The sequence below is a fragment of the Artemia sp. Qi Xiang Cuo genome, chromosome 3 (genome assembly GCF_049724085.1).
Source record: "Artemia sp. Qi Xiang Cuo chromosome 3, ASM4972408v1, whole genome shotgun sequence".
Lineage (NCBI taxonomy): Eukaryota > Metazoa > Arthropoda > Branchiopoda > Anostraca > Artemiidae > Artemia > Artemia sp. Qi Xiang Cuo.
In genome coordinates, this window is record NC_142796.1 from 69,490,189 (window position 1) to 69,508,393 (window position 18,205).

General features: G+C 33.7%; 1 protein-coding gene across 1 annotated transcript in view; it reads left to right on the top strand.

The window, feature by feature from the left end:
• Positions 1–18,205, top strand: part of LOC148954475 (nucleosome-remodeling factor subunit NURF301-like) — an 84,201-nt gene that overhangs the window by 49,517 nt on the left and 16,479 nt on the right. The window contains exons 4-7 of the mRNA XM_089086281.1: positions 1,018–1,299; positions 3,927–4,206; positions 8,263–8,494; positions 16,638–16,799. Coding sequence (XP_088942407.1) covers positions 1,018–1,299; positions 3,927–4,206; positions 8,263–8,494; positions 16,638–16,799 — 956 coding nt within the window. The remainder of the gene's footprint in view (positions 1–1,017; positions 1,300–3,926; positions 4,207–8,262; positions 8,495–16,637; positions 16,800–18,205) is intronic.

The following is an 18,205-nucleotide window of genomic DNA, read 5'->3' on the forward strand; positions in this document are numbered from 1 at the left end:
TTTGGGCCCGGGAAATCCTATAAAAATAGGACAGAGCCTATAATTTGAAGCGAACCGACCTGTCCGAACCCTGGAAAATCGAATGTCCGATTGTTTTCTTCTGTGACTGTCTCTTTAATCATATACTTAATAAGAAAGCTTTTTTACATTATTTATTTCCTTTTTTATTTACTTATTGTTTGTTTAATATGAAAAATTTCATCTCTTCCTGTTGCTTATTTTTGGTTATATGGTGTGCTTCACCTCTTCACACAGTTAATTGTTTGTTAATGTACTATGCTTCACTTTTCAAAACTTCGGAACTTTAAATATTTTGTTTGTTTCCCGCTTTATCATTTTCTATTTTTTTTTTTTTTTATATTTTGTGTTAAAATCATAAATAGTTGCTTAGATTACTGAAGTTGTAGTTTTTCAGGCCCTTAGTCATCATGAATATGAGACAGAGCTTTGTTTAAGCTCCGACTCGTAATAAATAGTTGTCTTGATTACTGAAGTTTAATTTTCAGGCCCTTAGTCATCATGAATATGAGACAGAGCTTTATTTAAGCTCTGTCTCATAATAAATAGTTGCTTAGATTATTGAAGTTTAATTTTTCAGGCCCTTAGTCATCATGAATATGAGACAGAGCTTTTATTTAAACTCTGTCTCATAATAAATAGTTGCTTAGATTACTGAAGTTTAATTTTTCAGGCCCTTAGTCATCATTAATATGAGACAGAGCTTTATTTAAGCTCCGACTCCTAATAAATAGTTGTTTTGATTACTGAAGTTTAATTTTCAGGCCCTTAGTCATCATGAATATTAGATTACTGAAGTTTAATTTTTCAGGCTCTTAGTCATCATGAATATGAGACGGAGCTTTATTGAAGCTCTGTCTCATAATAAACAGTTGCTTAGATTACTGAAGTTTAATTTTTCAGGCCCTTAGTCATCATGAATAAATATGAGGCAGAGCTTTATTTAAGCTCTGTCTCATAATAAATAGTTGCTTAAATTACTGAAGTTTAATTTTTCAGGCCCTTAGTCATCATGAATATGAGACAGAGCTTTATTTAAGCTTTGCAACGATTCGAGGAGAGGTGGAGAGGCAGATGGAAATCACTGAACAACTGACTAACACAAAAAAAGGTGACAGAAGATCATACATAGAAGCTGATAATGAACTGGTTGAACAAATAAAGGAAGAAAGGGAGGCAAAAAACCGTTTGCAAGAGGCGAAAGACCGAGCCGGAGAAGAGCTCAAAGGGGAGGTTCTTTTTGAGCAGCAGCTGGGTGGAGAAATGGAGGTTGTTGAAGAGGTACTACTATTTGTTTTAATATTTTCCTTTTAAACGAAGTTAGCAGTCCAATATATTGGCAGATATTTTAAATGGTCCAAACTGAGGTTTTGTTCGTAGATATAGTTGAATCATTGGTGTATACAAGTTTGGATGGGCTGAGAGATTTGATCTGAAATTGGGGGGGGGGGGGGTATTTGGCTGAAATCCGAAAATTCGTTATGGAAGGCCTTTCTCCTACTGTTGTATAATCTTCAGTTACTTTTTTAGAAGTTTGTTGAGAAAAAAAGCTTAAACGGTTTTGACAATTTATTTTGTCAAAAAGCAAAATGTACGTACTATGACAATTAATGAATAGATAAGCTTTTCTGATGGTAGCCTATAGAACATGTTTTGATATCACCAAGCTGGGGCGGGGTAGCCTCCTAAATTCTATCCTTCCTCACTTCTTTTGGCTCTGACATTTTGCATAGGTTTGCTTTATTGAGGAATTGGAGGGGTATGTCAATAGATTAACAGTGAATAAATAATAGGGTTGACAAAGATAAATAATAATGTTTGTTTGGTTGGTAAATCATTGCTTAATAGATCGATCTTAAAAAAAAGAAAATTATGACTAGCGTATATCTCCGAATAAGAACTGATGTTATCTTACCTGATAAATATCTAAACAGAAATACTAGTGGCATCTAATCTTTTTGCAAACTACTAAGTTTTGATGTTTTAATGTGTTATTGTTGTATAGCTAAAACCTCGTGTCTATGTTTACGAAAGTCATTTTAATAAACTTATGCGTATGTAATAACAAGTTTTATTTGACTAAAGCTAAAATATGAAATTAAATAACAGATTTTATAGAACAATTTGAATTTAAGTTTTTTTTCCGCAATTTAAGTGTTTTTTTTTTTCGCTATCCTGAACAGTTATCAAAAATGAATATATGAAACTCAGATAAGAAAATGTTATTTCACCCCGGTATGCAAAAGGATATTTTTGTGTGGTCTTTAATTTTTGCTCATTCTTTCTTTATTTACCACTTTTTTCCCGTAATAGAAACTTAATCGCCGGATTTGATGCTGCTGATAGGCGTAACGACAATCTTTAATATGGTAATCTTTTGACTTTATAACAAAAATGAGATATTTAAATTTTGTGTTAACGCATCCTAACTCTAAAGAAAAGAAATCCATTCTGATCCTAAAAAGTCTGAAGCTTTCAACAATGTTTTTGGATCAAAATATCTTCAACCATTTAATACTAGTCTATCTTCTATCAACATTTCAATTTTATAATTTTGCTGGATTTTTGGGTACTTTTTTAATATCATGATAAGGTATAGAATCAATATAATCAGCCTCATAGAAATTAGCCTGCCTATACGTACTTTATTATAATAATGTGCTTGTGTAGATTGAGTCTGTGCTTGAAAAATGGTGTTAGCTATGATGTGCATGTTAAATTTGAATTAGCTGTGCCAAATTTTTCTGATGAACTATGGCTTGATTAGGCTACAAGGAGAGGGACATCTTGTAGTTAAAAGCTATGTTTGGTCGAAATGTGTTTAGTATGACAAGCTTTATAAGCTTACCGGATTTTGTGTAAAAAAATAAATAAATAGCGTTTAGATTCAAGTTATACTAGGGTCAAGTATTTGACATCCCGGCTCTGTGTATTTTGGGTTTGCTAAAAAGGCAGGAGTGCTCACGTCATATAGCCTAACTAAAATTAGTTAGCCTATTTGTTTATAGGCTATGTTTATATTTTTTTTTTATGTTTATAAAGAAATATTTTATGTTTATTTGTTTATTTTTCACCTGCTCTGTTGGCTGAATACAAACATTCCTATTCAAGCTGTATGTGTTATTGACACAGAAGTACATTTTGTGCATCTTAACATGTTGTGTAATTTTGCTGAATATCCCAAAAAAGTGTCTTTTTCATGAAAATGCATCACTGCAACCCTCTGACTATTAAAGCTCCACTGTATATGATATGCTAGATGTTTTCTGGAGAAATTGACTACGGATTGTTTTGGGTACCCGACTGAATGACCGTATTTCAGATAGTAGGCTGTACGAAAGGTGTGATTCAATCCCGCTTCCTAGTGCTATAATGAGAGAAAGGTTGACATGGAAAGGACATTTTCTGTGGATTAGGTATGACAGATTGCCAAAGATTGTTCTTTTTGGCCAACCGTCTAATCGAAAAGCAGATTGTAGCCGATTGGGGTGGGAGGATGTCGTAATGAAAGATTTAGGGGAAATGAGAGATTCCTGGGGTTGTAAAAAGGGAGACTGTGAATAGATTGAGGTGTAAGAGGAGCGTGCGTAGCTGTATTGGCCTCAGGTGGCTTGGTACTGCGGTAAGTTGTTAGTAGTAGTAGTAGTAACACCTAAAATTGGTTTCTCAATTTTTTGGCGCTATTTATTAATTCATTTCTTATTTTTGCTACACTGTTGGCTGAATACAAATATTCTTACACAAACCCCATGTGTCATTGAAGCAGAAATACGTTTTGCTTGTCAGGTGAATTTTGATGAATGTTTCAAAAGCATGTCTTTTTCATCAAAACGCATCGCCTCGACCCTAAGAGTAGTAAGGCTCCACAGTATATGACTCAGTAATTTAATTTTCACTTATACTTTTAGGTGGTATCATCCGAGAGTCATCTTGAACATGAAAATGTAGCACCAAAGTTGAAAACTCCAATAGAGGCACCTCCATCGCGGTGGGAACAATTCAAAGGACTTCCTCTTTACCGCTTAGGAAGTGAAAATTTTTTTCGAGGCTATAAGAATCAATATACTGAGAACCCGCTAGCATTGAATAAGTTCCAACATCAGGAAGAGAAGGACAAGAGACGCCATCTTTCTCACAAGTTTTCAATGACGCCGGTATCGGATTTCAAATGGAGTGGTGCTCAGTTTGGTACGAACTACTGTTTGGGATAAAAGCCTAGAATTAGGTCACGAGAAAGAAACATGTTAAGAAAATAATTCTTACTTCATAAAATGGAGAAAAATTGTAGTTACCACATTTAAATGCGCTTCGACTGTAATTTACGCCCCCCCCCGTGCTAATGGGAAAATATATAGCCCAAATTACATATTTCCCATGTGTTTTTCCGTTTCTTGATTTCCGTATGGATACACAGGTTTAAACAAAAGTGAAGCAGGGCAAAAAACATGGGAATGTATAATTTGGGCTATAGACTTGCTCATTAGGGGGAGGGGGTAAGGTAAAGTGGAATGGCTTTCAAAAGTATGTTATCTGCAATTTTTCTGCATATTATGAAGTAAGAATTATTTTTCTTACATGTTTCCTTCTCAATAGCAATTCTAGGCATTTGCCCTGTTTGGTTGTAATCAGATATGCCAGAAAGATTTTTTTTCAGGCCAGGGGTGGGGGTTTATTTTTCAAGTTGTACATAAAACTGAACATATAATTCAATTTTCAATAATAATTATCCTCTGGATATAGATCTGGATCTATAGATCTGGATATAGATATAGATCTATATCCTCTGGATATAGATCTGGCTACAAAATGATATTTTAATACTCATGGATTATTTTTTCTTCAAGTGGAGTTCTATCTATAAAGAGTGTGCAAAATAATCAATTTATTCAGGAAAAGAAAGAAATGCTGGGTTATTCTGCCTAGTAAAATCCTAACTACTGTCTGTGTTTTCAAAACTGTACTGTTTAAGCCGCGCCGTTCTGCACTCTACCGTTTGAAAACTATGTTTTAAAAACTCTGTATTATTGTACAATGTACCATTGTCACTAGTGCTATAATTACGAAAAAAAAACTAAGTTGAAACATGAAATTATTTGCTTGTGATATTTTTTTCGTATACTTTATCTGCTGTTGAAATGGCTTCGTATAATAAAATTAGTTGCATGGTACAGAAAGAGGGCCAAGGACCCGGTGTTTTTTTTTTTTTTTTTTTAAGCTAAGAAACATACTGTTTTTCTATTAACTTTTATAGTCTATAATTTGATACTCTGTTTCTATAATCTGGTTTATAATTCTGTTGCTATAATCAAAGGGTCACTTCCCCTTCACTTGAATATTCAGTGGTTCTACAACGGTTAGCGGTCTAAAAAGAGGGCCATGATTTAAAAAAAGACAAATAAGATCAGATTCGCCAAAACAATCCACGAATTAAGTTTTTAGATCCGGGGAAATTCCCCTCGATCAGTAAGGGGGGGGTATGCAGTTTTTTTGTGATTCACTAAGTGTTTTGATTATTAGAACACACTAATATCATTCAGTCTCATGGGTTTATTTAGAAGCTCCGCTGAAGTAGTCATGCCTCAAACCATAATCTGAAAAATAACTCCAGTTTCTGAGTATCTTTCAACAAAAGGCTTAATGACGAAGGGGGATGGGAGCTAGTGACTCCTCCCGGTGAATTTCCGAAATTCCTTGTTCTCTGCTTGGATTGAATGAGCTTTGCCAGTCAGTCTTGTGCAAGGTTTGATGGTAAAAGTTAAAGTTGGTTAGGTTCGGTTAGATTATAAATCTCAGAAATGGATTAGAAACCTAGTCTAACCTTCCCTAACCTAACTTAGCATAACCTAACCTGTCACCCTCAAACCTTGCATAAAACTGACAAAGCTGACTAAATGCATGGAGAAAAAAAAAGAAGGAATTTTGGACATTCACTGGTGAATGTCGGCTTTCTCCAATTTCAGACATTCATACTACTAGCGCAATAGAAAGTACAGCAGGTACCTTAGGAGGTACCTTAGGAGTTAAAATGTATTTTCATTTGTAACTTTTGCAACTTTCCGTTGGTAAAAATTCAAACTTAGACAATCATTTCATTCCCAGTGTTAATCACGTGTTGGTTAATACCCATGCTTCACCCGCAACAGTGGTACCACCGGCTTTTACAAGGCAAAACCATCAATTTGGTATGACAAAACGTCGATTTTCCAGGTTACCACAACGACAAACTAGAACGCTGGTAGTACCAGTAATTCTACTGAGTACCACTTTTTTATATGTTTGTCAAGTATGTTCTCTCAGGTTAAAGAAAAATTTCCACATCATTCCCTCATGTCCTTCTGAACGAATTAAGACTCTTTACTTACGGGTAGCTGTGACGATTCAAGGTCGTTTACGTACATATGCATGTATATATATATACATACACATGTTCGTATGTATACATACATATGTATGTTTACGTACATATATATGTATATATACATACATATGTACGTATGCATACATACATATGTACGTTTAAGTACATGTATGTGTATATACATACACATGTATGTATGTATGTATATATACATATGTACGTTTACGTACATATATATATATATATATATATATATATATATATATATATATATATATATATATATATACATATGTACGTATGTATGACGATTTTGACGATTTATGTATATTTCAGCGGTTTCACTTCTTCTTCGCAGATCACTGAGACCTTGAAATTTTTCAGATTACTGTAGACTCGGTTGCTGATAGCTGTAAAAATTACTGTAGCGCCGAACCAGCAACTGAGAGGCCGAGCCCTCCCCCTTCCCGTAAAATAAATTCGTGTAGTTCACTGCTCTTTATAAGTTTTTTACTTGTGAAGTTTTTAACTGTTCTATCTCATTAAATTTCTAACATTATAAAGTTGGTTTGAAAAGCATATGCTATTACTTATTTGTTCTTTAGTTCTTTTCAGGTTTCATATTTGTTTTATTATTCAAGTATTCTCGCCTCCATATCCACGAAGGGATTTTTTTTTTTTTTGGCACATTTGCCAAGAGATAACCAGGACGAATGTAAGCAGGCTAAGACACTAAAATTCAAGAATTCCAGTTTTTTTTTAAGACTTATTACATCAGCTTCTGTTTATTCTCGGGATTTGCCTTCAGTTTTTTGCAAAGAATTTTTTCTTCAGATTTTTGCAAAGAATTGTCAAGATTTATTTCACGGAGTGCTGAAATGGTGCCTCCAAAATTGCATGTTCTTTTCATACCCGGAAAGAGAAAAAAAGGTGTAGAATTTGAACATGGAATGAATTTGCTTCTTTTAATGTTCACTTGAAGTCCTGGGCTTCTTTTTTTTCTTAAGATATGGAAATTTTAATGTGGAAAACCTACTTCATTTCTCCAAAACTGCTACTGTACCAAAAAAAAGAACACAAGCTAATAATTGTCTGAACCTGTTATTTAATTTCCTAATTTTTCTAGTTAAAATTAATTTCCTAATCATTTAAAAACAAGTTTTATTAGATAATTAGAATAAGAAGTGCCAGAAATTTTAGAAAAATCTGGATTCCAGGAGGAGGACGGACCCTGAGTTTCATGAGAATTATTAAGTTTGCCCGACAATACCAAATTTTTTAAGTGGTGCTGAGTTGAATAATTTAGCAGAATTAGTTGGCTAAATTTATTACGATTTTCGTCCATAAAAATTCCTTTAGCTGTTTAGTGTAGCATGGTCTTGGCTTATTTTTCACCCAACTATCTTTTTTATTTACTTTGGCACCTAATACCATTCAAAAATTGCACATCCGCCAACTCTGATCGCATATCCGCCTTTTATTTAATTTCCTAATTTGTCTTATTAAAATTAATTTTCTAATAATCAAAAAATAAGTTTTATTAGATAATTAGAACAAGAAGTGCCAGAAATTCTAGAAAAATTAGGATTTCAGAAGGAGGGCGGACCGTGAGTTTCATAAGAATTATCAAGTTTGCCGGACAATACCAAATTCTTATCAGTGTTGCTAAGTTGAAAAGTTAAGCAGAATTAGTTGGTTAAATTTATGACTCTTTTCGTCCATAAAAATTCCTTTAGCTGTTTATTGTCGTATGTTCTTGAATTATTTTTCACCCAAGTATTTTTTTTTATTTACTTGGGCACCCAATACCACTCAAAAATTGCATATCTGCCAACTGTGGTTGCTTATCGGCCTTTTATTTAATTCCCTAATTTGTCTTTTCCCAGGTACTCAATCTGCATTGATGCATACATTTCGTAATACTATTCTTCACATGCAGCAGAATTTTCTCACAGCGTTCTGTCATTATAATTGGCCAATGTTGAGAAGAAATTGGGTTTCTCAGATGGCACAAGCAAAAGAACCCCATGCCTTTGCCAAACCTTTGGCATTTTTCTCTTTAATCATAAAAGCTGCTGCCTACAACTCAGTTTGGACGGATCAGTTGGGAATTACAAGGTGAGTAGTTGACTTTTGGCTATCAGGCTCTTCAGATGAAAAGTAGGAAACTTTCTTCGTTTTTGGAGAAAATAAAGACTGTTTTAAGGCCATTTACAACAAGATTTTACTAATGACGAAGGGGAATTCGATGCCATAAAAATCATTTTGCGAGTTTCAGCATCAACTGACCGTCTCAAAGACAAAGGTCCCATTAGCAAATTTTTCCAGCGCCACTGGGAACTTCCAAAGCAATAATTGTTTGGAAAAAACGCTGTATATTCAATGTACATACAACATAAATAATATAAATCCTGTGTAGGCAAAGATTTCAATCAAGGCGGTTAGCATAACAGGGAACTTTCAAAGATGTCAAATTATTTTACGAAATTTTCGGGGAGTTTACCTCTAATCTTTTCCAAGCAGGTAAGGTTGAATATCTCTAAGGACTGATCTGTACTGAACTTTAAAAAGAGAGTTCTTCTCTGTTCAATAAAAAAAAAAAAAAAAAAAAAAACAAGAAAAAAAAAAAAAAAAATCACACTTGCTGATGATGTAAGTGCTATTAAATCTGAATATCTCTCTCTAGCCCTGGCAAAAATGGGAAAAGTTAAATGGTTTTTCCAAGATTTCTGGGAAATTTAAGTGACGGCTTTTAGTTTTCTCGTTTATTCAGGTCGCCTATCAAATCTACACAATTTATGGCAAGACCGTCCAATCAGTTTTGAATAATTTGGCCTGACAAACTTAAAAAGGTTATAGTGGACGAGATATGGTGATCCTTTAAGGTATTAAATCCTCTTAATCGATATTAGCAATAAGATTTTACCATTTGCAATGGCTAGCTCAAATACTGAAATCAACTAGTATCGTAATTATCCCATACATTTGTCTTTATCTCAGATCTGATGTAGTTCTTGTTTCTCTCGTGGTATAAATGTTTTCGAGCTCTTATAGCTCCCAATATTTACCTTCTCTTTTTTCCACTCTCTTATTCATTATTTATTCTTCTTCTTCTTGTTTGGATTAAAATGAAGACGCTTTCGCATAATCTCATCTCTAGAATCAAATTCTGAGCCCTGGAATGTGCTGCTGCAACTACGTTCGAGCTTTGGGTCCCATATTACCAAGCTGAGATCAATCTCACTGCGCCACTACACGACGTTGTCATTATTTTTTTGTGTACAATTTTTTATCTATCTGGATAAGGCACTGTTCCGGTATTTTATATTTAAAATGATTCTTAGAAAAATTCTTATTGGCTCAATCTCCCGGAATTCGATTTCGTTTATGAGACTATGCAAAAGCGTCTCCATAACAATCTAAACAAGATTAAGAAAAAAAAGATTCGCTCGACCTTGACTTTGTCAAAATCGATTGAGCTCCAGTTTTTATTCGATCCAGTTATGGACACTAGCCAAAATTCTAGTTGTTAGGAGATCTGATTTCAACCGATTTTCGGAATTAGCGTTTTCTAAATTTCAGTATTAGTAAAATCTCATTGTGAATGGGGCTTTTAAAGCATTATAAAAGCATTCATCCTAATAGGATATTAATAAATAGGACATGGTTTTTATCTATATGTATTCTCCTTCGGGGTGTAAAAACGGGACCCAAGCATTCAAACTCTTTGTCAGAGGTTACCAGGTTACTTTTAAATTTATTTGTGAGCAAAAATTGTGTTATTTAGCTATATCCTTCGTGCAGGTATGATTCTATTTGTTAAGTATTCAATGTGACATTTAACCACATTTCATCATCTGAAATTAAAGAGGAAAAGGCTTGAAAAAGAAGGAAAAAACTTGGAAAATCAAATTCTATTCTATATCTAGGCTTTTTGTTTTATTAAAATATGCCAAAACTCTGCGGCGAGCGTCTTTTCCGCTTACTGGATATAGGTTGAATGAATGAATAAAGAAAACACTAAACAGCAGAAAAGAATACATAAAGAAGAAAAGACAAAATTCCCTAGCAAGAGGTAAATAATGGAGAAAAGAAATGAGACAAAGGTTTGAAAAAGGAAGAAAATTCATAAAAAAAAAATATTTATACGATATCTAGGTTGTTTGCTTTATCAAAATATGCCAAAACTGTGTGGCGAGCCTCTTCTGCATTTATTGGGTACAGGTTGAACAAATGAATAAAGAAAACACCAAATAGCACAAAGGATAAAGAAAAGGCAAAATTCGCTAAGAGGAGGTAAATAATGGAGAAAAGAAAGAGAAAAGGCACGAAAGAGAAGGAAAAAGCCTAGAAAAAATCTTTACACAATATCTATGCTGTTTGTTTTATTAAAATATGCTAAAACTGCTAGGCAAGCCTCTTTTGCACTTATTGAATATGGGCTGACTTAATGCACAAAGATTACATCAAAAAGGACAAAAGATAAAAAAAGAGACAAAATTCACTAAAAGAAGGTAAATAATGGAGAAAAGGAAGAGAAAACCAAAAAAAAAACGAGAAAAAAATCTCTACAATATATAGGGATTCTAGGCTTTTTGTTTTATTATAATATGCTAAAACTGCGTGGCGAGCCTTTTTGCACTTATTGGATAGATGATAAATGAATAAATAAAGAAAACACCAAACAGTCAAATGAATTAAAAAAAAAAAAAAAAACTAGAAAAGACAAAATTTACTAAGAGGAAAATAATACAGAAAAGAAAGAAAAAAGGAAATAATATTTACTTAGTAACATTAGTCATGGATATATTAGAATCAGAATTCTGTTGTGATTTGATTCGCATTTCATTTCTTTCATTTTCATAGCTTACTTTAAAAAAGATAATGGTTTCACGTCTGTGAAATGGAATCGGTAACTAGGCATATTCATCTAATATATGACCATTTAATTTTTATCCTAGTAGAAAAAAAGCTTGGAAGTGTGAAAAATAAAAGATACACTAAAGCTACTTTGCGAGCCTATTTAATATACTAAATGAAATTATTATTGAAAATGTTTGAATTTTAATAAAATAAAACTTCTTTATATTTTTCCTTATTTATTCCTTATAGGCTAAGGTGTTATCCGCTTCATACCCATCTTTACTAAAAAGGTTCTCATTGATTTTTTTTTTGCACTTCTCCATTTAAAAATTTATGATGGGAATCAAACAGTTCGTGGTAATGAACTGTATAGTAAGAGCGACTCGGCTCAATAGTAACTGAAACTCTAAAAAACGGAATTTGGATAAAAATAGATACATTAAAGAATCCGATTTTTATGCTGATATAAATATATAAGTCTCATCAAGTTTATTCTTACCCATCAAAAGTTACGAGCCTGAGAAAATTTGCCTTATTTTCGAAAAAAGGGAAAAACACCCCCATCAGTCATAGATTCTTGATAAAAATCACACCATCAGATTCAGAGTATCAGAGAACCTTACTGTAGAGGTTTCAAGCTCCTATCCGAAAAAATGTGGAATTTTATATTTTTTGCGAGAAGAAAGGTCACGGATGCGTGTTTATTTGTTTGTTTTCTTCCCAGCGGTGATCATATCGACCCAGTGGTCCTAGAATGTCATGAGAGGGCTCATTCAAACGGAAATGAAAAGTTCTAATGCCTTTTTAAATTAAGAAACAAAATTTAATTAAATTAAAAAAAACTTTTTAATTTAAATTCCACTAAAAACTGCATTTTTATAGCCAACCTTGATGAATGCCAGCTATCCTAACCACTAGTATGCTTACCATTGTACCATCGGCGACTTAAGAAAAATAAGTTACACATAAGACATGATAATAAATTCGTTAATTATAATAAAGAACGAATATAAAGTTATTATAAAAGGCACTTCGATATAGTTACATAAAGGATCTACATAGTTCATTATAAATGGGGACTATATAAGTTTTATCAGAAATATCTGAAACCTAGTAAACAAAAAACTACGGCACATAGTAACTAAAAGTTGAGATATTATCAAACAGTTCGTAGTAACGAACAGTAAGTAAGGAGCGACCCGGCTCAATATTAACCGAAACTCTAAAAAACAGAATTTTGATACCAATAGATACATCAAAAGAATCAGATTTGTTTGCTGATTTCAAATATATAAGTTTCATTAAGTTTAGTCTTACCCATCAAAGGTTAAGCGCCTGAGAAAATTTGTCTTATTGTCCAAAAAAGGGGGAAACACCCCCTAAAAGTCATAGAACTTTAACGAAAATCACTCCATCAGAGAGGGTCTTGGATCTTTCCATGGAGGAATTTTTCATGGGGGAAGGGAATTTTACATGAAGGGGGTGCCGGATTTCCCAGCATTATTTAAAAAACGATCAGAAATTAAATTAAAAAAAAAGTTTTTTCAACTGAACGTAAGGAGCAACATTAAAACTTATAACGAACAGAAATTATTACGTATATTAGGGGGTTCACCCTGTCGTCAATACCTTGGTCTTTACGCTAAAGTTTTTCTTAGTACTTTCAAAAGAGCTATTTATTCTAATTTAGCGGCCTTTCTGAATAGGGAGTCATTCTTAAAGAACTGGAACAAAATTTGAAGTTAGCGTAAAGAGCGAGGTATTGACTGGGGGCGAACCCCCTAATATACGTAATAAAAATATACAAATATAGAAGTTCGTTACGTAAGTTAATTCGTAAATTACGTCAGAACAAAATTTCGAGAAAGGCATTTAGCCAAAAACAAGTAAAATTAATATGCAGATTTTGTTTTAATTATTCATGTACGGTGAGCCAAAATAAAAGCTGCATTAACTCAAAAACGTTCAGAAATTAAATAAAAAAAAACAAGTTTTTTTTAACTGAAAGTAAGGAGCGACATTAAAATTTAAGTCGAACAGAAATTATTCCGTATATGATAGGGTCTGCCCCCTCCTCAACACCTCGCTCTTTACGCTAAAGTTTTTTTTATTGTTTTAGAAAAGAGAGTTGTGAGACAGAGTCAAACTTTAGCGTAGAAGGGGCAGCCCCTACCATGTACGGAAAATTTCTGTTTGTTTTAAGTTTTAATGTCGCTCCATACTTTCAGTTAAAAAAACTTGTTTTTTTTTATTTATCCGGGTTGCAGCGGTAGCTAGCAACCTAGTAAGAGACGATCACCTCCAATGTAAAGAAATATAAAACCCCCCAACTCCTAAAAAAATAGTCAGATCAAAACAAAAAGTACACCATTAGAACCGCCTTGTCCTAAAGCTCTATATAGGAAACTTACCGCCCTTTGGCTTGAATAACAAAGAAAATATATTGGCTTGAAAATCAAGCAAATTGACTTTTACCGCGTTATTCTCCACAAACGGGATATTTTTTTCTTTCCGCTTAATTTTTCTTCTCAGCTAGCTGGGCACTGGAAAATCATAGAGAGCTGTATAATAGCTCATTTTAAAGGAAATTACAACATCTAGTGCCTTTTGTAATTAATTTATAGTAAAGAACGAACTCAAGCCCATAGGAATCATTAATAATAAATAGGGATTGTGTAAGTTTCATCGGTATCATGGCTCTAGGAAATGCTGAAACCTAGTAAAGAACAGACCCTTACTCATATTGGACTTAGTTATCTGCCTGATTCTCTGAAGTTCGTCGCTTACTATTCCAAATAAGAAAAAGCCATAGGGTTTTTCTTATTTGTTTATATTAAAGAACGAAGTAAACCCTACTCTAAGTGATCATAACTAGTGCAAAAGCGCTGCCTAAGGAAAGAACGATGTTGCCACAATGTATAATTTTTATATTAAAGGATGAACTATAGCCGATAATAACTGAGTTTTTAAATTAAATGATTACGTACATGATGATGCGACAAACACTTATAATTTGACAAGATACTAGAATTTATATTAAGGAGGGAACTATAGCCCTCTGGTAACTGAAGAGTTAAAATTACAACAAACTGTAAATCATGGTTGCAGCAGTAGTAATAGTAAAAACAAAATCGTATGATGATTGGGTTTGAGAAGTTGATATGATGAAATGTTGAGTCAATAATAGAAGAACAGGGGATACCATAGCTGATAGACAACTTGTAAAGAAGAAACCAAAGAAGAATCTCTTATTATGTAAACTCCAAAAATATTTATTGTGTCCAAGGAACAACTCTACTTTTCAATCGAAATTAGAAAAAATGCATGATAATTTCCAGATAAGTCTTGTTTTATTTTAGGTTTTAACATTTCGTTACGGTATTTTTTCAGCTGACAAAATAAATTGTTGTTTATCAGATCAAAAATGAAAAAATAATAATACGTGGACTCAAGAATAAAGACGAGCTTTATTTGGACTTAAGTACTAATTGGTTCTATAAGAAGCCCCCCAGGGAGAAAGATGATAAAGAAGTCTGGATTCCCTTCTTAAAAGAAGATCCTTCTCTTCTTAGAAGAGAATATGTGGAAGGAAGAGACAGAGTCCCCGTGATGGGTAACCTTTATAATGTCAGTTTTGACCGTAATAGTTGTCCGAATATTGATCGTTCCCCAAAACCTCTGATCAAGAGGCACGCTTTCATCCACCTTACTCTGACAGGGTATTCAATAGTTTGATTTTTCTACAAAGCTGTGGATATTCTTTTGAAATAGTACTAACAATAGCAATCTTTGACACTTTTCAATTGAATTATTTTGACTTAGAGTACGGACAAGGCTTTTATCACTATACGTTAATGTACCAGTGTTCAGTTCTATATGTAAACTCAACAGACACATTTTTTCGAAGTTATACTAAGAATGAATTCTAGCCCACAGTAACTGAAATACTAGTAAAAATAATCATAATCGTGATGATGCTAAACACTTGCCATTTGAGAAGCATACATATAGAATTGGACGCTAGTATATTTAAATATAGAACTGAATACTGGTAAATTGTGATCGTATCATGGTTGCAGCTCTAGTTCCAACCTATTAAAAGGCGAATCGCAGCCCATAATAACCATATGTTAAATAGCGCGTTTAGAAAAAAATACTGCCTAATAAGGAAAAATAGCCATCTGACAGGGATTCAGGAAATTCAGATCAGGGTTGCAGTGGTAATAAATAAACTAAAATTAGTATGGTTTACATAAAGAAGTCCGTTGTTCCTAACATAGTTTACGACGGCTGGGGGTGCAGAGAATGGTTGACTTATGCAAACAAGGCCGTATCAAGGATTTTTTTTTCGGAGGGGGTTTTACTCAAAGATTTTTTTCGGGGGGCGGTAAACAAGAAAAACCTAAAAAACGCATACAAAATTTGTTTATATCCATTTCTGTTAGGTTTTTACAAGTCAAGCAAACATTTCGTGAGGGGGGGGGGGTTCAAACCCCTCTAACCCCACTTCTGGGGACGGCCTTGTATACAATCATTGTAAGTAATGCCCATTTCGACCGTTTTGAAGTTGCCTTTATTGTGTTTTGAGGTAACTTCTCAGCACATCCGTTTCTACGTTAAATATGGAACCCTTTTTTGAGCTCCGTCCTTTTAATCGTAGCTACCTAATAAACAAACGTTTGTTTTTTCAAGATCGGTTATTGCAAGCTTGCTAAATTAGTGTAATTAATTGTCAAATCACAGTACGTCATAATGTTTTAATAAACCATTTATGTGTTGGGTGGTCTTTTACCGTAAGATACTTTTTCTTCATGAAGTGGGAGATTCATGAACAAAGGCAGGCTCTTTCACCTTTTTGTTACACTTGCTTCAGTGCTGGGACATCATTTATTAAAGAAAGAATGTAAAGCGCCATCCACTTGAAGCAGCAGTGTGATCACTAATAAATTTGTCTCTTCTTTAGAATTTCAATGGAAATGAATATTCTATGTAAAAAAGGAAACATTGTGCTCTTTTAATACATTAACTGCTGGACAAATTAAGTGAATTTTTTTGGTAAAACAGTTTTTGTCTTCTTATTAAGTGGTTTCTATTTCCAATCTGAGTGGACTGGTAAACATATTAGTCACCACCTCCTTAGGGAGGTGGTGGCTAATAGACTAATAGGTAACTATAGACTAATCGTTTATCTAAAGTGCTTTTAGCACTAGTAATTAACAGTCAAATCCTAATGTATCATTACAAGCTTCATGCCCGCCCAAAGAGGAGAATACAACATTTTTTTCTTTTTTTTTTGCCCCTTCTCTCTTATAAAAATCTTACGACCATTCCCGTCTCTTGTATTTGACCTGTATGCGTCTTTATGTGAAACAATTTTAATAAATTTTAAATCTTACAGATTACAGCGTCAGACTGTTTCAGATAGAGAAGAAAGAAAAAAACTGGAAAAGAAGGAAGAAAAGGACAAAAAGCTAGAGGAGGAAATAAACAGAACTTTTACAGTCCACTATACTATACCTTTGAAGCATCAAGTTCATAAGCAAAGGGGAGAAGAATATAGGTAAGAGCTTGTTCGAAACGCTTTTGTGGTCCTCTCCCCTTTCGATTGTTTGTTAGAATGAAATATCAAAAACGAAAAAAAAAACGATTTTTTTTTTTTGGGGGGGGGGGGTCAATTCTTTCCCTTGTCTAAAATGGTCCGGGGTTTGACCCTCTCCCCTAAAATTGTGGCCTTTGAGCACAATTAGGATCAATATTGGTTTGAATTCTTTTTGCGCATCTCTTCGAAAGTGCTACAACTCACAACGGGCTTTTAAGCCATCTACAAAGCTTGATAAGAAGACCTTTTTTTACTTAGAAAGAGCGATGTATGAGTTTTTCTGTTGATACGGTGGGGGTGTGGGGATCGATAAATGGTAGTATATCTTTCATTTTTGATATTTATTAATTTCAGAGTGCAATGCCATGGTTTACGAACCGAATACATATCGCATTCGGTTCAAACTTGATTGATATCATAGTATTCCAGATGAAAAAAAGTAAAAGGTTCTGCGCTAAAAATCAAACAAAATGGTTGACCTCTGACTGTAACAGCTACAGAAAGCGTATATCAGAGCTTCTATCGAACAACTTTGCATGTTTTTAGCACTTAGACTGGCTGCTGCCTTTAGCACTTGAACTGTTTAATATAGGAGTCTACGAAGAATCCTGTACATTTATGTTTACTCGCACCCACACAAGATGATAAATACTTGCCAGAAATGACAAAGTATTGGAACTTCCATAAAAGTTCCGGGTTACTCGAAGATTTTTTTAGGGGAGGGGGGGGGGGGGGGTACAGAAAAAAACTCAAAAAACCGCATAAAAAATTTGCTTATATCCATTTTTGTTACGTTTTTACGTGTCAGACGAACATTTCGGGGGAGGGGGGTTGAAACCCCCCAAACCTCCCCTCTGGGTACGGCCTTGTATATGCACGAGAGATTTATTTTCACCTTTTCCAGCCCTCAAAAATATTATTATGTCAATTATTCCGGCATAAAATGTCTTATATAACATGTCACTGTTTTTTTTCTGTCATAATCGCGAGGTTGTGGATTTTTCACCATTTTTTCTTTTGCTTGAAATAAGACTGTCTTAAAAATGTCTTTTGTTGTTACTAACTGTTAAAAAAATATATTATATTCCTCCAGTACAACGTAGTTATAAGTAATATGTCGTTAGTTTTACATTTATTGCTGTGATGGTCACTACGCTGTTGTCTGTTGACCAAATTTTTTGTATGGTATCAATAAAAAATTTAAAAATTTATGTTAAAATATACATTTTAAAATACATCACAAAATAGTTATAAATAATATGTCGCTAGTTCTATTTTCGTTGCTGTCATGGTCACCAGGCTTTTGACTGTTCAGCATATTTTTTCTGCTGGTGTTGTGGTATCCAGAAAAGTATGTTTTAAAGACT